Raw genomic sequence first — 21,431 nt, 5'->3', positions numbered from 1 at the left:
TTACTAGTGTATGTGGATGATGTGATACTGGCAAGCAGTGATGGGAACCAAATTCAACAAATCAAGAACCACATGCACTCTACATTTCAGATCAAAGACTTAGGGAACTTAAAGTTCTTCCTAGGTCTTGAAGTTGCAAGGACACGTAAATGGATTGCTATCAACCAGAGAAAGTATGCACTAGACTTGCTATCAGAAACAGGATTTCTAAGCAGCAAGCCCATGAAGACTCCCATGATAAAGTCAACAAAACTGAGCCTAAACATTGGTGCACCATTGGAGGACAACATTCAATACAGAAAACTTGTTGGCAAATTATTATATTTGACCATCACAAGACCAGACATATGCTTTGTTGTCTAGCAACTGTCTCAATTCCTAGACAAGCCTACCACTATTCATCTACAAGCAGTTCATAGAGTGTTGAGGTATGTCAAGAGCTTCCCAGGCCAATGCTTGTTCATTCCAGCCACATCCAGTCTCAAACAAAGAGGATTTGCTTATTCATATTGGGCTGCCTGCCCTAACACTCGATGTTCTGTAACTGGCTTCTGTATGTTCTTAGGGGATGCCTTGATCTCTTGGAAGTCCAAAAAAACAAGGCACAATTTCCAGATCATCCTTAGAAACAGAGTACAGAGCCATGGCCTTTGCTACTTGTGAAATTCAATGGCTGACTTTCTTGCTTGAGACATTGGAAGTGAAACTGGAAGGACCAGCTGTATTGTACTCTGACAGTAAATCAGCAATAGCTATTGCTGAAAATCTGGTCTTCCATGAACGCACAAAACACGTAGAGATTGATTGTCATCTCATAAGGGAGAAGATTCAAAAAGGCATCATCAGGCTGCTGCACATCTCTACTGACAATCAAACTACTGATATCCTAACCAAACCCCTACAACCTTTGCCTTTTCAGAAGTTTGTCTCCAAGCCGGGGCTTCATTCCATATACACTCTAGCTTCCCGGGGGGGGGGGGGGGGGGGGGTGTATTAGGTGCAGAAACTGATTAAAGATTCAGTTTAGTTAGTTAGGGAGCAGTTTTGTAAATCTGTTAGTTAGTTACTTCCTATCTGAAAGCCACATAGACAAGTTAGAAAAAGCTGTTTAGTTGTTGTTGAAACTTTTGTTTACACACTCAATGTAACAGTACTCTTTTCATTCAATTCGACTCTCTTCTCTCTGTTAGACTATAGTTTATTATTATTATTAATATTGTTATGTTATGATGTATTCTAGATTAGTCCTAGTCTAGTGGCTATTAGTTAGTTCTCTCTCCTGAGAGTATTAATTGTAATCTGTTTCAGTTATTGAATTGATTATCTCTTTCCACATTCATCTGGTATCAGTTAGCCAGGCAAATCTCACGCAAAGAAATTTTTTTTTTCTCTCCATCGACAATGTCGAGTAGCTCTGAGCATACCGTGACCACCATCTCCTCCCCAAATAATTCCTCCAACACCCTAACGAGTGCACATCACTTCGTGTCGCTCAAGCTCACGCATCGGAACTACCTATACTGGCGGACTCAGGTGATCCCGTTTCTCCGGGGTCAAGGTCTGCTAAGCTTCGTCGATGGTACGCGGTCGCAGCCATCACCATTCATGGAGGTCCCCGCCGGTGACAACTCCAGCAATAACATCTCCACCACGGAGAATCCGGCCTATGCGGCCTGGGTGCAACAGGATGCATCCATCCTCTCCCTTTTGATCTCCTCACTGTCTGAGGAGGTGATGTATCTAGCTCTTGGACAAACCACCGCACGTGGTGTATGGACGGCAGCAGAGACAGCTTTGGGATCATCCACGCAGGTTCGTTGTCTCAATCTGCTTGGGCAGATCCAATCCCTCCGCTAAGGAGACAGCTCCACCTCCGAATATCTAGGCAGGGCGCAGCATCTTGTTCAGGACCTCGCACTTGCCGGGAGGACTCTCACGCCGTCGGAGCAGAATTTGTATGTCTTTCGAGGTTTAAGGCCGGAGTTCCGGTCGATGGCTTCTGCATTGGCGATCAATGGCACGCCCGTTTCCATTCCGCAGTTGGCGGATTTTCTCTAGGCCCAACAATTCATCCATGAGGATGATTTCCCGTCACACACACCGGCAGCAGCTGCTGGGCCTCTGTCGGCGATGTATGCATCACGTGGTGGCGGTGGTCGTCGCCAGCATGGAGATGGCGGCCGGCAGTCACGTGGTGGCGGAGGACGCGACAATCAACGTGGCGGCAGAGGAGGCCGTGGTCGGTCAGGTGGGGTGCACTGCCAAATATGCAGCAAGCAGGGGCACTCCGCCGCGTTTTGCTACCGGACACGGGGGCCTCGATGCATGCTACCCCCGATTCTAGCATGCTCACGCAATCCGAGGAGTATCACGGTGACGACGTGTTGCAAGTGGGCGATGGCACAGGTTTGGCCATCTCGCGTGTGGGTCATGCAGCAATTCTGTCTATTAATAAACCTTTAAAAGTGTCCAATATTTTACATGTTCCTGAACTGTCTGCGTCGTTATTATCCGTTAATCGTTTTACTAGAGATAATAACTGCTATTTTGAGTTTCACCCCACGTTTTTTGTTGTGAAGGACTGCATCACTCAGGCGGTCTTGCTTAAAGGGCCAAACTCGGGGGGCTTGTATTCGTTATCAGTTCCTAGCGCGCATTATGCTTTTGTTTCGGCTCGTGCCACTTCCATGGTCTGGTATCAGCGTCTCGGTCACCCACACAATCAGGCGCTTCATCGTGTTCTGCAAGAATGTCCCGTTGAGTCAAATAAAGTTGCTGTTCCCAAATTGTGTGCTCCATGTCAACTTGGCAAGTCTTCCCGATTTCCTTTAGATAGGGTAGTCAAGTCAAGTAATAATGTACTCGATTTAATTTTCACTGATATATGGGGCCCCGCACCAGTTATTTCTGCGGATGGTTCCTGTTATTTTGTACTATTCGTAGACGATAACACCCGCTACTGTTGGTATTATCCTCTACATCTTAAAACCGACATATATAAAATCTTTGATGTTTTTCGGGCGACGGTAGAACGCACCTTTTCGTGTTCTATCAAGTCCATCCAGTCCGATTTGGGAGGGGAATACCAAAAATTACACAAACTCTTTACCAAGTTAGGGATTGTCCACAGGCAATCTTGCGCCTATACACACGAGCAAAATGGCCGTGTGGAACGCCGGCATCGGCATATTGTCAAGACCGGCTTGGCACTAATGGCACAAGCGTCTGTCCCACAACGTTATTGGGATCACGCGTTTGAAACAGCCACCTTCCTAATCAATCGACTCCCGTCTGCACCACTCCAGTTTGATACACCCTATTATCGCCTATACAAGGCCCCATCCATGTACACATATCTACGTGTGTTTGGGTGCCTTTGTTTTCCCTATCTCCGTCCATATAATCGCCATAAAATCGAGTACCGGTCGAGTCCCTGTGTCTTCTTAGGTTACCCTCCGTCATTTAGGGGTTACCGCTGCATGAATCTAGACACCGGGAAAACCTATACTTGTCGTCACGTCCGCTTTGACGAATCCATTTTTCCTTTTGCAGCAACTAGTCCCAACATTCGGGAAGTGCCGCCTGACATCCAAAATGTACCATGGGGCTCTAGTCCCGTTCTCCAAAGTGGCAGTGGTACCATATCAGCACCACCAAGTGCACCAGCACCACCTGTTCCTTGTGCACCGGCTCGTGCGACGAGGAAAAGGGGTCCACGGACCCGGCCCCTGGAACGGGCCCACGTCATGCAGTTACGGTGTATGACTAAAGGGACTGGAGAATAACTACAGGCACTCACAGCTTCAACTGCGGACCCGACTTGCTATTCCCAAGTAGTTGGGCATCCACAGTGGTGAGACGCTATGGACCAAGAGTTCAATGCGTTACTTCATAACAACACGTGGCAGCTGGTTCCTGCTACACCGAACATGAACATTGTGGGGTGCAAATGGGTGTTTCGCACTAAGCGCAAAGCCGATGGTTCGGTTGAGCGCTACAAGGCAAGACTGGTGGCCAAGGGTTTCAACCAGGTTGCAGGCGAGGACTTCTTTGAGACATTTAGTCCCGTGGTCAAACCAACCACAGTTCGGATATTAGTGTCGTTTGCCATATCACGCGGGTGGACACTCCGTCAGCTGGATGTCCACAACGCCTTCTTGAATGGACACTTGTCTGAAACTGTCTACATGCGCCAGCCTCCAGGGTATGAGGACCCCGATCATCCTGATCATGTCTGCCACTTACGACGTTCCTTATACGGGCTTAAATAGGCTCCACCGGCCTGGTTTCATCGTCTACATGATTTCTTAATTGTAACAGGGTTTATTGCCTCCAAAACAGATGTATCTCTGTTTCATTATTCAGCTGCAGATTCTCGTGTTTTTCTGCTTGTGTATGTGGACAACATCATCATACTCGGAAATGATGCCACCTTAGTTGAATCTCTACTACAGCGGCTAGTTACGGCGTTTAAAATCCGGGATCTCGGGGCACCAACGTTCTTCCTTGGCATAGAAACCATCACAGTTCCAGATGGTATGATTCTCACACAACGGCGGTACATGCGAGACATTCTGCAACGAGCAGGCATGACTGACTGCAAGCCGCTAGCCACACCAGTGTCTATTACTCAGCCAGTTAGCCAGTCCGATGAGCTTTTTGATAATCCCACACAGTACAGACGGCTAGCGGGGGCACTTTAGTATCTTTCCATCACTCGACCGGATATATCCTACGCGGTCAACCGACTGTGCCAGTTTATGCACAGTCCCACACAGGAGCATTGGGGTTTACTTAAGCGAGTTCTTCGTTATATAAAGGGGAGTCTAGACTACGGGCTACGCATCTCACCATCCAAGACCTCGGAAATACATGCATACTCGGATTCGGACTGGGCCGGGTGTCCTGTGGATCGAAAGTCTACTAGTGGTTATGCTGTCTTCATTGGTACCAACCTTGTCTCATGGGTCTCTAGGAAACAGCGTATAGTGGCTCGTTCGTCAACTGAGGCCGAATATAAGGGCTTAGCAGACGTCTATGCAGAGGTTACGTGGGTTCTATCTTTACTCCGTGAGTTGGGTCTCGACTCCACCACACCTCCGACTCTTTGGTGCGACAATCTTGGAGCGACATACTTATGCGCCAACCCAGTCTTTCATGCGCGCACTAAGCATGTCAAAGTAGGCTATCACTTCGTCCGAGACAAGGTTTCGTCTGGTGAGTTTCGGGTTCACTTCGTCTCCACCAAAGACAAGCTTGCTGATATTTTTACAAAACCGTTACCGGCTGCGCGCTTTGGTGTTCTTCGTTCCAAGCTCAATGTGGTGAATCACCCACCTTGCGCTTGAGGGGGAGTGTTAGACTATAGTTTATTATTATTATTAATATTGTTATGTTATGATGTATTCTAGATTAGTCCTAGTCTAGTGGCTATTAGTTAGTTCTCTCTCCTGAGAGTATTAATTGTAATCTGTTTCAGTTATTGAATTGATTATCTCTTTCCACATTCATCCTCTCTTCGTGTTAATCTTCTATTCTGAATTCATTGTTGTTGATGGCATGATAATCCTTGATTTTGAGCTTTTGGCTATTTTCTTGTACTGCGTATTATGACTACTCCCAGTTGGTTTGAAATGTTTATTGAAGCTATCCAGTGTTTAGAACTGAGTATTGTAGGCTTGTTTGATTGAGTTTGGACCTAGAATTCCTTGATATCATCTATTCTTGATATTCCTATGATTTATTCTTGGATTTGTGTCCCAAATGCTTATTAATTCGTTGTAAGTATTCTTGTAAGCTTTTGTTGAATTGCATGCTAGTATAATTTGTTCTTAATGCTAGTATGTCCCCGTTGTCATCTTTATTCTTCGAATCTTGTTGAATTTGACTTGAACCTATTATTCTTGAATCCCTTTCCTTGGAATCCATTGAGTTGTTGAGTTGAGATCTATTCCTTGTTGCTATATTCTTGACACCCGTATTTGTTGAGCAATTCCTATGAACTTGATGTTGATTATCTTTCTCTTGAGAGTCTATTCCATTGTCTTAGCTTAGTATGACTCTCTTGTTGACTTGAAACCTTGATTATTCTTGTTGAGATTGATATGCTGGCAAAGTGGATACTGGGGGACTTATTTGATATTGATTTGAGATTGGCGGGCCTCTGGCTCTGTTTGCAATGGGTCCTGTTGGTGTGGGAAGCCCTGGACAGGTCGTGTGACACCCCGTAATAAAAAATCGATTAAGGGATTAATTAAGTAATTAATCCTAATTCAATTGGTATCTTAATTCCTAAAAGTCCTGAAAATTCAATAGTCGGGGTGTTGGTCCCAAAGGGGGTGTGGTAAAAGTCTAGGGGAGGGGGGGGGGGGGGGTGAATAGACTTTTAAACTTTTTCGTGAATACAACAATTGCTAAGGCAACAGAGAGATCAAGACTCTTAACTAGATTGTTAGAGTCTTGTACGCAGCGGAATAAATAAATACGAGTTGTGTGATTGTGTCAAGTGTATCCACGTGATAAGCAGTAAGTAAATAAAGCAGGAAATGACACAAGGCAATTTATAGTGGTTCGGAGGTGATGTAATCCCCCCTACTCCACTTGATCTTATCGTCCAAGACCAATTCACTATATCCACCACTTCTTGGTTCCTAGATACAATGAATTTCCGTGATCTAGTGCTTTGATCACAAAGCCCACACTAATCACACCAGTGCCTCCAACACTGTTGCTTTGGATTTCACAGCTCTGTGCTACTTTCCAGGATTTCACAGCTCCGTGCTACTTTCCCCCCGTCTTCCACGATCCGATCGACGTATCCCGTGATCTGGTGCTTTGATCACCAAGCCCACACCAATCACGCCCAGTGCCTCCGATACTGCTGTTTCGGATCTCACAGCTCCGTGTGACAATCCAGGATTTCACAACTCCGTGCTACTTTCCCCCGTCTTCGACGTATCCCGTGATCTAGTGCTTTGATCACAACGCCCGCACTAATCACGTCCAGTGTTCTCCAACAGTGTTGATTCACTTGTTTGTAGAAAAACAAGTTTCACTGACTTCCAACTTTGAGACTTTTTGAATGGATCTTCAATATGCAGCAAGTCTCTCAATTATGAAGAATTAAACACTCTTGAATATTTTCTCTTTGAGCTCTCTGAGTGTTTTTCTCACTTGGATATTTCGTATATAGCTTGTTGGCTCTGTATATTTCTCACTTGTATTTCGTATGCTTTTCTCACGCTCAGAGCTCTATTGGAAGTGTTGGAAGTGAGTTGATCTGCTTCATTCTTCATCCTTTTATAGCTGGTTTTGAGAAGTTGTCCGTTGGAAAAAGACAATCTCAAATTTGAATTGTAGATCTCAAATTTGAATTCCAAATCTCAGATTTGAATTCTTGTAGCCTTTTGCAGAAGATCTGTATCTCTGATGTTTTGGCCGTTGCTTAGCTCTTGGTCCATGTGAAGAGACTTAAAATATTTCTGATGCAGATCTTATCTTCACGTGAAGGGCTTTAAAATAATGCTGATGTAGATCATGCGCCTTCCGGCCAATGAGATCTGTTTTGGTTCTATTTCAGCTCTTATAGCTTTGGAGGACCTCTTCCCTCTTTTCAAAGGCTTCTTTATGAAATTGTAAGGAGTGAGTTTCAAACCTGAGACCTTGCGATTTATACATCGAACTTTCATCCATCTCGACTGTACGGATTATTAGTGATTATAGCATTCCTCTTGATGTACTTCTTTCTTTCCATAGATGCTTGATCTTCAAGATAACTTCATGAATTTTGGTTTGCTTCTCGTTTCTTCGTATGAGATTCATCAGTATGACTTCTTCTTTGAGTTGGGCGTGTGGGCTTATTTTAGTATACATGCATACATCTTCTTCTTCGTATTTTTCCCTTTCTTCATAATTGTTAATTTTCCTTTCATGGTCTATGACACGCCTAGGCTTAACAAATAAAAATGGGGATTCTAAAATACAATTTGGCATATCAAAATCTATATAATATATTCCTAACAATTTCCCCTATTTTGATAATGCCAAAATCCTATACTCAGTCACTGGCTTTAAGTCTTTTCGAAAAATATTTTTGCTCAATTTTATTTGACAAAGCCATGATGAGTTTAACAAATATATTCTAGGAAAAATAAAATTGACTCGTGAATTAATTTTAGACAAGTTCCTAATACGTATATTGCATTTTAAATTCTAGTCATTTTTCTCTTTTGTTATGCGTTTTACATGCTTGTCTTTTAATTCACATGCTAATTACAAGTTAAGATATCAAAAACAAATATAGACCACTTTAGGAAATTATCATAACTTGTATGATCATAATAAGGGAAAATACTTGATAATTTCGAAACAGTGGTTTTACAAAAAAAAAAAGTTTCGAAAATCATAGGATCAGATTACCTCTTTTGCCTCTTATCACTGCTTCCGTTTTTCAGGACATCTTTGATGTGTTCCCTCATCTTGTACACATCATTCTTGATACGCTCACAGAAGAATTCTTTGTTGACTTGTCCGGTGAGGTAATTTTCATATGCTTCTTTCAGAGTTGTTCCCGGTAGAACTCCAGCTTCGATCCATTCAATGCGTTCATTGAAGCTTCTACCGTGGCCAAGAGAATTTCTGTGGTTCCAGTGAGTTTTTGCAATTCAAACCACATATCCATCTTCTTTCTCTTTCTCTGTTCTTCCTTATTCTTTTCAGTTACCCAGTGAGCTACTTCAGCCGGGGATTGCTTCTTGATCATGGCAGGTGCGTTTTCTTTGGTCCATACGATAGATGGTATATCGGTTTTGGAGAAATTGAACCAATCATCAAATTTTCCTTTAGATGAACCTGCACCTAAACCATAGTTAGAAAACTGAGCAAAACCCAAACCACTTGGAGATGTTTGGCGTCCACGGCCTCGGCCTCGGCCACTTGGTGGTGTAGCTTGTGGTTGCCCAAAAAAGTATTCTTGTTGTTGAGCTGCCATATGACTGAGATATTCTTCCCCCCCCCCCCCCCCCTGTTGGCTTTATCAGCAAGGAAATTAAGAACACGGGTATCTCGGTCTTGGTTGGCTTTCACAATCTTGATTCTTTCATTAGCTACGTCAGAAGTATTCTGCAAAGTTTCCAACTTCTGAGTCATAGAGGATAGCTCAACTTCAAGTTGATTGATTCTTCGTTCTTGATCTTGTATGGCCTTCAGTTGCCTCATATGTCGTTCATAGTTGATCTTTTCGGCTTCCTCCTTTTCTTTCTTCAAGTTTTTGATTACTTCAACCAAACTGGCAGTGATGTCAGCCTTCAAACGTCTTTCTGTTCTTTTGATCTTGGACTCTAAAGAAATATGCTTTTCAAAGATTTGCGTGAAATTTGACCTTGTGTTGTCAAATTCTTGCATCGCCAAATGTCCTTGATCCTTCAAAGTAGTTCCAATCTTGTGGCAGATTGTATCTCCAGATTCGGATACTTTGGCAAAAAAAGTTGTCAGAATATCATCTTCATCTTCTTCAGGCCGGTGGTGTGTTGTCCAGTTTAGATTATGTAGGGATCTGAGAAATTTCCTTCTTGGATCTGCTAGAACTGGAGTCTCCACAAGTTGTAAGCTTCTTCCTTCAGATGATTCGGCCATGGTGGTATTTTCTTGACAACTGGCTTCTTTTCCAAGATTTTCTCCTTCTGTATTGACTTCATCTTCTCCTTGATAATTGTCAATATCTTGGGAGAAACTAGGATTTGAGAGAATAGGCTGCTCAGAGAATGGTCTGTCTTCTAGTGGGGATTGGAAGTTTGTAGTAGCTTTGACAGAGACATTTTGTACTGCCACTTCAATTAATTGTTCCCCCCCCCCCCCCCAATTAATTCTCTATTCTCATTTAGAACTTCTTCGCTTACTGGTTCTCCAATCTCTTCTCTAATCTCATCTCCAACATCTGCTCTTATTTCTTCTCTGACCACGTCAACATCATCTCTGGCAGAGTCATTCAATTCGGTTTGTGGACCACCAACATTACTCAAAATTTGGTCATTATTTGTCTGTCTTTCGGCTTCAGTGACAGGAATATTGACCAAATTTATATCACCAATCACAGCAGTGGTTTGGTCACCATCAGCAATATTTAACCCGGGTGCACACACAGATATAATATCTCCTTCATTCCTTTCTCTTAATGCATCAAGAAGATTATCAGCAATATTAAGAGAAGGTTCACCTGGATTGTGATGAGTGTCCACAATAGATCTTTGCAATGCAATCTGTAGCTGAGCTTCATTGATCTTTTCCAATTGAGCTGGTGAGATTTGAGTTACGTTTTCTTCGGCCACAGCTGCAACAACTTTGCCTCTTGCATTTTTCTCTTCAAGTTTTGATCTGTAAACTTGATCGATGTTCATCTTGAGTGCCTCTAGTATAAAATCTGTTCCACACCATTCCAAGGCAAATTCTTCACTTCCTATTAATTCTGAAGTAGTCTTTTGGATGAATGAATGATATTTTTCAGTTCTCCAATTTATCCATTCTTGGACTCTATACTTCTCGTTCATCAAATTTGGATAATCTTGGATAGTGTTGAACACTACCGGTCCGGCACTTGCTTCTCCTGTTGATTGACTTGAAATTCTTCTTTGCAGCTCATTGGAAACTCGCACTTCAACTCCTGCTAGCTAGTTCCATTCGTGTTGTGTCATCAATGGGTTCAGTTGGCAATCCCTGATGGCACATATTTTGAGCTTCGTTCTCAATCACTCCTTGGAACGGTATAACTGCCATGGCTATGCTCGTGGCTTCTTGTTCTCTGATGGTTGGATTACTGGACCCCATAAAATTGCTTGCAGTTGATGCGGCCCTGCAGTTTCTTATTTGAGATCCTCTTGATTGAGGTGTGTGCTTGCAGAAGTTCCTCCTTTAGATGCCTTTCTCTTCTGACTTTTCTTCCCATAGTCTGGTGAAAACTTCCAGAATAAATACCTGTAGATTCCAACACTTTTGTGCTTTCTCAAGGGTATTTTCTTTTTCCTCAAGATTTCTCCAATGACAAGTCCATAGCCTACACCTTGAAGAAATTGATCTCCTTCGAGTGAACTTCCAATTGGCTTTGCGGCGAGAATAAATCCTATGATTTTTGTGAAAATATAGTTCGCCCAATTGAACTTGATTCCACTCATGATTCCATTCATCAAACAGATATATGGAGAAGAATAATTATCCAAAGTTCCCAATTTGTTGTCCAGAGCTTTGTAAATAACATCCACTAGCATCTCATATTCATGCTTCAAAAGTTTCTTCTTATCACATGTATTTGGTATCACTGGTGCGCTTGGACCTCGAATTTCATCCCAGAAATTTTGAAGATCATAGTGATGATTATCTGCCAAGATTTGAGAATTTGTAAAATTGAAACAACTTCTGATGTCTTCTTCTGAAATTTCAACTTGTGTTCCTCCAACAGTAGATAGAATTCGGCCATTGTTCACGTTTGCATGGAGGTAGAATTCTACTACCACTTCTTCGAATGCTCCAGAATACTTGTAGGTGAGAAAGTCATACAGCCCACAGTCTTTCAGGGCTTGTATGATTTTTGCGGCTAGAACTTTGTTTTGTGCTCCATTCATGAAGTATTCTTCATTGAGAACCATTCCTACCGTGAGTTGTTTCACAAGCACGGTCAAATCTTTGGATTGTTCTATTTGCGCCATTGTGATTGATTCGGACAGTGATTGAGCCGGTTGGGAGAGAGATTTAGGCTTTCTGAGTGATCTGAGATTTTCTTTTGGTAGGGAAGATGAATAGTTTTGTATGAGAGAGGGTTTTAGAAGGTTTTTCTTGGTTGGACGTGAGAGAGAGGGTATGGACAATTAAGTCCTTTTGTGTAAGGGTTCCAAAGGTGACTCTTTAAGGATAGATGTGTCATTTTAAGTGAGGGTGGGTTAGGAGAGAGAAAAAGCAATCATTACTAGATAGCAGTATTTAATGCTCACAGTTTCTTAGAAATCTTTTAAGCACGTAATTGAATTTTGAAGGGACACATAAGGTGGAGATTGAGTAGGAGAGGAGGTTTAGGATTTGATTTGGAGAGGGGAGATTTGAGAGGAGATTAGGTTGGAGAGATGGTTTAGGAGGTGGATTCTAGAACAAACAGGTTAGTTCTCTCACAAAACAAATAATATCACATAAAATATCTCCATCTTTCAGAAATTGAATTTTCTTTAAATAAAATAACAACCACACGATAAAAAGAATAAATTTAAACACTTTGGTGGTATGAAAAGTCTTTTGGGATTTAGTTACCAAAAACAATTAGGAAACAAACACATTTATATATTTATATATATACATGCACACACGGTAATACATATATAAATCACACAAATTTTGGTAAATAATTGAATTTTGTAACTTCTTCCCAAAAACAAATTTTAGAAACCAAAAATAACTTGATACCAATTTTGAAAAAGGTTTTTCGTATGGCAATTTCCAAAACAACATAGATAATAATTAAACACATATAGCACATGCAATTCACGTAACAAATATTTATCATGCTACAAATCATTTAAATCAGCTTAAGAGCAATTAGACATGTAAATAAATTATTCAAGAAGATTAACACACATGTACGAAAGATTTACTTGCAATTCAAGTAACAAATTAAATTAACATGCGATTAACCTAAAAAATTCCAAAAATTGCATATTTATCAAACAATTTTGTATGGCACATAAACACACGTAAAACATCACATGCAAATATATAAACACATAGATAACACATATTGCAAAATTATTCACGTAATTTTCAAACAAAAACATGAACAAACAATGCTAAATAAATTAAATTGAGCATACGTATCAATTGTAATAAGGATTTTAAGTCCAGTGATACTTAGCTCAATTCGATCATTCCCAATTCATGCCTTAAGGTAGCATATCTCGTTTCGCATAAAGGCTTTGTGAGAATGTCTGCAACTTGATTCTCCGTAGGGATATACTCAATTTGTAGATCTTTCTTTTCAACATGATCCCTTATGAAGTGATGTTGAATGTCTATGTGTTTGGTTCTTGAGTGAAGCACCAGATTGTGAGTAATCGCAATTGCACTAGTATTATCACAATAAATACTAACGTCATCACAATTTACTCCGTAATCTTTCAATTGTTGCTTCATCCACAATATTTGCGCACAACAACTCCCTGCAACAACGTATTCGGCCTCGACAGTACTAGTTGCGATGGAATTTTGCTTTTTACTAAACCAAGAAACAAGCCTTCCCCCCAAGAACTGGCATGTCCCGGAAGTGCTTTCTCTGTCTATTTTACAACTGCAAAATCCGCATATGAAAAACCCGTTAGAGTAAAATCTGTACCTTTAGGATACTATAATCCTACGTTGACCGTTCCTTTTAGATATCTTATGATCTTCTATTTTGTGTGTAGCAAGCAGTGTTGATAGCTTCCGCCCAATATCTTTTCGGGAGACCGGATGCACTGATCATCACTCGTGCGGCTTCTTTAAGCGTCCGGTTTCTTCTTTCAGCTATGCCATTTTGTTGCGGCGTCCTTGCGGCAGATAATTGATGAGAAATTGCTTGTACATCGCAAAATGATTGAATCATGCTATTCACGAACTCGGTTCCACGATCGGTTCGGATTTTTGATATTTTCATATCCTTCTCATTTTGGAGTTGCTTCAATAGCTTTGGTAGTACTTGCTCAACTTCGCTTTTCTTCTTGATAAACACGGTCCATGTGTACCTGGAAAAATCATCAACAACAACAAGAGTATATTTCTTACCACTTACACTTATTGGATCAACCGGTCCAAATAAGTCCATGTGTAGTAAGCTTAGCGGTCTTGACGTTGACTCTTGCGTCTTTGATTTGAAGGACGATTTAATTTGTTTTCCACGTTGGCATGCGTCGCACACTTGGTCCTTCTTGAAGACAATATTTAGTAAACATTCAGCAAGATTTTTCTTTGCAAGTTGATTGATTGTCTTGAAGTTTAGATGGTTGAGCTTCCTATGCCATTCCCAATTTGCTTCATTCGAATTTCTGGCCATTAAGCATACGGACTCTTTGCTTGTGCTCCAATCAACCACGTACATGTTTTTCTTCCTTGCTCCAGTGAGTACTATTTCCTTTGTTGTCTCATTTTTGATTAGGCACTTATCTTTGGAAAATTCCACAAGATAGCCTTTATCACAAAATTGACTAGTACTCAGCAAGTTGAACTTCAATCCTTCCACGTACGATACATCTTCAATTTTTATTCCATTTCTTTTAATTGTACCAACTCCTTTGGTAATTCCATAATTTTGATTTCCTCCAAAAATCACTTTTGGTCCATCGATTTTCTTCAAATTCACTAGATAAGATTTATTTCTTGTCATGTGGCGAGAGCAGCCACTATCGATGTACCAAACATCCTACAAAAAAGATTAATTATTTTTAGGTACCCAATCTTGCTTTGGTCCTTTGTTGTTAGTGATTTTTGGTAACCAAACCCACCTAGATCCCATTGAATTAAGATAAGGTGGTTTGTAACCATTTGAGACTTGATAATCATAATTGACTCTAGAAAATACTTTTGGTGCTCGGTTTTGAAATTTTTTTTTGTATTTCGGCACCTGGGAAGTAGATTGTTGTTTTAGCCTATGAAAAGCATTAAACCTGGACTTGGTCCATGGTTTATAATCACACAACCAATCTTGCTCAGTGGGATATAATCTCCCAGCCCCAATCCTTGGAAAACTTTGCTCTTTCCTATGAGGTCTTTTTGCACTTAACTCATTGGCATATCTTTTGTGTTTATTGAAAATTTGTTGCTTAGCCGTGATATTATAATGATTTGGCCTAGCAATATTCAATTTCACATTTTGTTGATAGCCAAGTCCTCGTTTCCTTGTGCTATCCTGACTTTTCACAAATTTTACCACTTGCACTTTATTATTTAAAGTAGCAGTAAGATTAGTCAGTTTTGGAGGGGTTTGAGAACATGTGGAGTCATAACCAATTTCGGTTCTATCTCCTGATGGCTTTTGCATGTTTACCATTTTATTCATTATTTTGGACGAATTAGTAAACGTAGCAATGGTAGCTCTTAGATTATGTTCTCTAACCTCTCTAGCTTTACACTCTTCTTGAAGACAAATATTTTTACTCTTCAAGTTACTCACTTCAAGTAAAGCATCTTGCAATTTTTTATTCATATCTTCTTTTTCAAGAATTAGAATATTATTGCGCTCCTTGAGTTGAGAATGAGTGGCCAAGATCTCTTGCCAATCTCGCATTAGATTGCCAATAGATTCACGAGAAAAGGAAGAACTAATATGAGTAAAAGAATTAGATGTTACCTGATAAACATTATTTTTGTTGTTATTTTAGATAATCTTTTTATAGTTAAGTTGCAAATAATTAATTAATTATTATCTATTTTTATTTATTATTGCTATAATTAGTTTTTAGTAATGTTATTCATTTTTAGGTTGTTTTAATTATTAAAGTTGTCCTATTATTTGAATTCTGACAATCTAATAATTCCTAATAATAATAATAATAATAATAATAATAATAATAATAGTAGTAGTAATAGTAGTTTAGTTATACTTGGTCAATATGGAGTTCTAATAATTGTAGAATTTTATTGAGTTCTAATTTATTTTATTTAAGTAAAAAATAATAATTCTTCAGTCAAAGCTCTTTGTGCGGTGCTGATTCAACAGAAGCCGATCAACGAGAGAGAGGCGGACGAAACACAGAGCAAAGCTTCAAGCGATCCGATTGAACAGCAGGCATGATGGTGTGTGGCTCGAGTTCTTCTGCGTAATTGAACCAAGAAACACATAGCAATTTATGGCAGAATTGCGGAAGAATTTGGGGGAGAGAGCAGTATAAATTGAGGCCAATTCGAAGAAGAAATCATCAATTTCACCCCGGAGCAATTCCGGAGGGCAGAATTTTGGTTTGGCGAGCGAGATTCTTTGTGGCAGCTGCAAATCTTCTTGCGTTAATTTCCGGCGGCAGCAGCATCAACTTCTTTGTTCTTTCGTAGCAGCAGTGGCATAAGCTCTATTTATTTCTTTAATTCCCTAGCTTTAATTGCTAATGACTATGTTTAGTACCTAAAGTTTGGATTATTGCGTACTTAATCAAGCAATTTGGCATAAGATTTCAATTTGCTTCGTGTTTCTACATTCTAGGTTACTATCTAGCTTTTCAATATTTAATTTGCCTTGTGTTTTATGACAGTACAAGAACTCTAATTGTGAAGCTTTTCTTTAGAATGTGCTGCTAGTTTCCTTTTGCTAAGAAATGATACAAGAGTTTTAATGTTATCAATTTAATTTATTACGATTTATATCAATTTAATTATGATTTATCTTACAGCTTTGTGTCCAGATTAATTGAGTTCAATTTGGCCAATTTAATTCTTATTAAGTCCACTTGAGGGAGTTATATAGAATATACACTACCATGCCTTTTAATTTTAAGTTCGGTCTTGTTACCTGTTTTTTCATTTAGTTTAATCCATTATGATTGTTAATTTGATATTATTGTTTTTGGTGATTTATCCATTTACTTTCATTCGTATTACGTTGCATTTGAAGTTATCTTTAGCATTTGATTCAGTACTTTACATTATCAAGTCAATTAATTCAATTATTTCTTTTAAGTTATTGAATTGCATCGTACAATTCCCTGTGGGATCGACCCTTGCTATTGCACACTATAACTACGACTGACTCGTGCACTTGCGAGGATATTATTAAAATTATCCATCATTACCTCTTCTTCCTCTGCTCCAAGTGCCATTAGACAATCTTCACTTGTACTCAACTCACTTGATTTGCATACTAGCGCTCTATCATTTTCTGAACTTGAGCTTTCATCACTTGATGACGATTCGTCGGACTCATCATCTTCATTTGGCTCATTGCTCATTAGCGCCTTTCTTTTGTCACGTTTGAATCTTCGATCTTTGTTGTCGAATTTATTCGGTGTAGATTCAACATTTTTGCCTTGATATTTGCTAACGATCGGATGCGGACAATTTATTTTAAAATATCCGGGTTTGCGGCAGTTGTAGCATAGATCGTTCATTTCATCAACTTTTTCTTCATTCGGCTTCCATGCGCCACTTTGGTTTCCACGAGAGAAATTTTGATTTCTTCGTGATGAATATTTGTTGTCTCCTTTTCGCATGAATTTCCTGAACTTTTTAACAAAGAGAGCAAACTGTTCATCAGTCATAAAATCAACATTATCTACTGACCTGGAGGTTAGCGGTTGTTCGGCCATTAGAGCTGGATTTCGAACTTCATAATCTTCGTCATTTTTGGCCTTCATTTCGAACTCATATGCCTTAAGATCACTAAACAATTTGTCAGTTGACAACGTTCTTAGATCTCGGTGATCTCGCATAGCCGTAACCTTCATGTCCCATGCGAATGGTAAGCCTCGTAGAATTTTGAGATTAATTTCTTTTTGGCTAATCTCTTTGCCAAGATCATTAATCTCTCCAAGAATTTTGATCATTCTTGCTTCCATATCAACAATGCTTTCACTTGATAGCATTTTGAAATCTTCGAACTTCTTCATGGCTATCGTGAGCTTGTTGTCTTTTTCTTGTTCATCGCCTTCACCGATCTTTATGAGAGTATCCCAAATTTCTTTCGCAGTTGTGCATTTTCGAATTTTTGGGAATATTGTATCATCAACGGTTTTGAATAGAATATCTTTGGCAATGTTGTCAAGATTATTTCTTTTTCTATCGTCTGATGACCATTCCGTTTTCGGCTTTGGTACATATTTTTGAGCATCGGATGATAAAAGAAATGCTGTGTTGACTTTCAAAATTTCTATCGGTCCATTAGAAATGACTTCCCACGTTTCATCGTGTAAGGCCGATAAATGAACCTGCATATGAACTTTCCAATCATCAAATTTATCAAGTGAGAATAATAAATTATGTGCCAAATCATTATTCATTTTCACGTGGGAAAAGAATAATACAATCCAATCACACACTGGTAAAATGGATCTGTCTAGCGTTCAGAAAAAAGGTTGACCCAAATAGTCAACTTGCTTTGAAACAAATTGACCCAAATAGACAGCCTGCTCTGATACCAATTGTTGGTCCCAAAGGGGGTGTGGTAAAAGTCTAGAGGGGGGGGGGGGGGGGTGAATAGACTTTTAAAATTTTTCGTGAATACAACAATTGCTAAGGCAACAGAGAGATCAAGACTCTTAACTAGATTGTTAGAGTCTTGTACGCAACGGAATAAATAAATACGAGTTGTGTGATTGTGTCAAGTGTATCCACGTGATAAGCAGTAAGTAAATAAAGCAGTAAATGACACAAGGCAATTTATAGTGGTTCAGAGGTGATGTAATCCCCCTACTCCACTTGCTCTTATCGTCCAAGACCAATTCACTATATCCACCACTTCTTGGTTCCTAGATACAATGAATTTCGGTGATCTAGTGCTTTGATCACTAAGCCCACACTAATCACACCAGTGCCTCCAACACTGTTGCTTTGGATTTCACAGCTCTGTGCTACTTTCCAGGATTTCACAGCTCCGTGCTACTTTCCCCCCGTCTTCCACGATCCGATCGACGTATCCCGTGATTTGGTGCTTTGATCACCAAGCCCACACCAATCACGCCCAGTGCCTCCGACACTGCTGTTTCGGATCTCACAGCTCTGTGTGACAATCCAGGATTTCACAACTCCGTGCTACTTTCCCCCGTCTTCGACGTATCCCGTGATCTAGTGCTTTGATCACAAAGCCCGCACTAATCACGTCCAGTGTTCTCCAACACTGTTGATTCACTTGTTTGTAGAAAAACAAGTTTCACTGACTTCCAACTTTGAGACTTCTTGAATGGATCTTCAATATGCAGCAAGTCTCTCAATGATGAAGAATTAAACACTCTTGAATATTTTCTCTTTGAGCTCTCTGAGTGTTTTTCTCACTTGGATATTTCGTATATAGCTTGTTGGCTCTGTATATTTCTCACTTGTATTTCGTATGCTTTTCTCACGCTCAGAGCTCTATTAGAAGTGTTGGAAGTGAGTTGATCTGCTTCATTCTTCATCCTTTTATAGCTGGTTTTGAGAAGTTGTCCGTTGGAAAAAGACAATCTCAAATTTGAATTGTAGATCTCAAATTTGAATTCCAAATCTCAGATTTGAATTCTTGTAGCCTTTTGCAGAAGATCTGTAGCTTCTTCAGAAGATCATATTAAAAATAATATCTCTGATGTTTTGGCCGTTGCTTAGCTCTTGGTCCATGTGAAGAGACTTAAAATATTTCTGATGCAGATCTTATCTACACATGAAGGGCATTAAAATAATGCTGATGTAGATCATGCGCCTTCTGGGACTTTCATCTTCTGTGTATTTTATTCTCTCTGTATGGCTACTAATGAAGTGTTTCGGCCAATGAGATCTCTTGATCTGGGTCTCATATTGATGGTGTGAATTCAATCCTTGATTGAAACTTCATCTCCAACTTCAGCTTCTTACTATATATAGCTTTGGAACTTTATCTCCAACTTCTGCTCTTACCATATATAGCTTGATGAGACTCCATCTCTAACTTCATCTTTTTGACTTTGACTTGTAAACTGCATCTCTAACTTCATCTCGTACTGCATCTCTAACTTCATATTCTCTATTATTTAATTGATTTCAAAACTGATATTGAAACTTCTGCTCCAACTTAGTCTCGAAACTGATATTGAAACCTCTGCTCCAACTTAGTCTCGAAACCTCTTTTGAAACCTTAGCTCCAACCGCATCTCTTACCTTGGACCTCAGCTCCAACTTCATCTCTTCTTTATTTTCGAAACCTCTATTGAAACTTCATCTCCTACTTCATCTCCTTGAAAAATAAACCTCTATTGAAACTTCATCTCCTACTTCATCTCCTTGAATTAATTTCGAAACCTCTTTTCAAACCTGATATTGAAACTTCTGCTCCAACTTAGTCTCGAAACTGATATTGAAACCTTTGCTCCAACTTAGTCTCGAAACTGATATTGAAACCTCAGCTCCAACTTAGTCTCGAAACTGATATTGAAACCTCAGCTCCAACTTAGTCTCGAAACCTCAGCTCTTACCTTGGACCTCAGCTCCAACTTCATCTCTTCTTTATTTTCGAAACCTCTATTGAAACTTCATCTCCTACTTCATCTCCTTTTTAGTTTCGAATTACTTGAATTAATTTCGAAACCTCTTTTCAAACCTCAGCTCCTACTTCATCTCTTGGAACTGATTTAAGGCTTCTTTATAAAATCATAAAGAGTGAGTTTCGAACCTAAGACCTTACAGTTTATACATCATGCTCTCATCTATCTCGGCTGTACAAATTATTGGTTATTATAGCATTCCTCTTGATGTACTTCTTTCTTTCCATAGATGCTTGATCTTCAAGATAACTTCATGAATTTTGGTTTGCTTCTCGTATCTTCGTATGAGATTCATCAGTATGACTTCTTCTTTGAGTGGGCGTGTGGGCTTATTTTAGTATACATGCATACATCTTCTTCTTCGTATTTTTCCCTTTCTTCATAATTGTTAATTTTCCTTTCATGGTCTATGACACGCCTAGACTTAACAAATAAAATTGGGGATTCTAAAATACAATTTGGCATATCAAAATCTATTACAATATATTCCTAACACGGGGACTAGTAATTGACTAGTCAACCCTAAAGTCAAGGTTGTACCTTGAGCTTTGTGAGGAGTTCCCTTGTCCCCTTACACCTCTTCATTTTAGTAAGGGTATTCATGACTTTCACCTTGTGTTAGTATTGTAAGCTAACCTAGTAGAACACCCTCATTTCTCTCCTTACACTTTCCAAATTCTAGCTCCACCTTTTCTCTAAAAAAGTAGATAGCTTTTCTTCCAAGCCAAGTTGAAGCTTTGTCAAAACTTCAAGAGTTGTCTCCAAGATTCTACCTTTCATACATTTGGGCATCTAGGAGGGTAAGATCTATGTTCATCTTGTGTTTTTAGTGTTTTCTAAGGTGTCTTTTCTTAAAGATAGAATCTTTATGATCTTTTGGTGTGTTCTTGAAGTGGGTTTGGAAGGTGAGCTTTGTTAGGAGCTTGGTGAGGTGTTAAGTGAAGGTTTTTGTCTACAAGAGGTAACCCATGCTCTACAAAATCTATTTTGTTTACCTATCTGATGATTTCTTGGATTCTACATGTGATTTTGCTATGAAATGTGAGGGTTTATGCATTGTCTTGTGAAAATGCATATCTAGAGCTTGTGTTTAGGGTACTTTTATGACATTGCTTGGCTATTCCTTTGATTCAAGTCATTTTGTTGTATTTGGTGAGATTTGACATGTTTTTGACTTGAATTTGAGCTTGGAGTTGAAAATCCCAGAAGGGATTAATTTTGGTACAGGTGTGTACC

General features: G+C 39.7%; 1 protein-coding gene across 1 annotated transcript; it reads left to right on the top strand.

Annotated features, from left to right (window-relative positions):
- Positions 1–1,401: 1,401 nt before the first annotated feature.
- LOC109147631 lies at positions 1,402–2,058 on the top strand. The gene is made up of 2 exons (XM_019295238.1): positions 1,402–1,812; positions 1,909–2,058. The coding sequence occupies exons 1-2, from the start codon at positions 1,402–1,404 to the stop codon at positions 2,056–2,058; spliced, it is 561 nt and encodes a 186-aa protein (XP_019150783.1).
- The last annotated feature ends 19,373 nt before the right edge of the window (positions 2,059–21,431 follow it).

Source organism: Ipomoea nil, unplaced genomic scaffold (genome assembly GCF_001879475.1).
Source record: "Ipomoea nil cultivar Tokyo-kokei standard unplaced genomic scaffold, Asagao_1.1 scaffold2025, whole genome shotgun sequence".
Lineage (NCBI taxonomy): Eukaryota > Viridiplantae > Streptophyta > Magnoliopsida > Solanales > Convolvulaceae > Ipomoea > Ipomoea nil.
Note: the sequence above shows the minus strand (reverse complement) of the source record. Positions and strands in the feature narration are given on the sequence as shown.

What these genes read in the sequence shown, in the direction of transcription:
- LOC109147631 (XM_019295238.1), top strand. Translation starts at nt 1,402, where the DNA reads ATGTCGAGTAGCTCTGAGCATACCGTGACCACCATCTCCTCCCCAAAT. An exon ending in CTTTGGGATCATCCACGCAG is followed by an intron (nt 1,813 to 1,908) that starts GTTCGTTGTCTC and finishes CATCTTGTTCAG; the next exon opens with GACCTCGCACTTGCCGGGAG.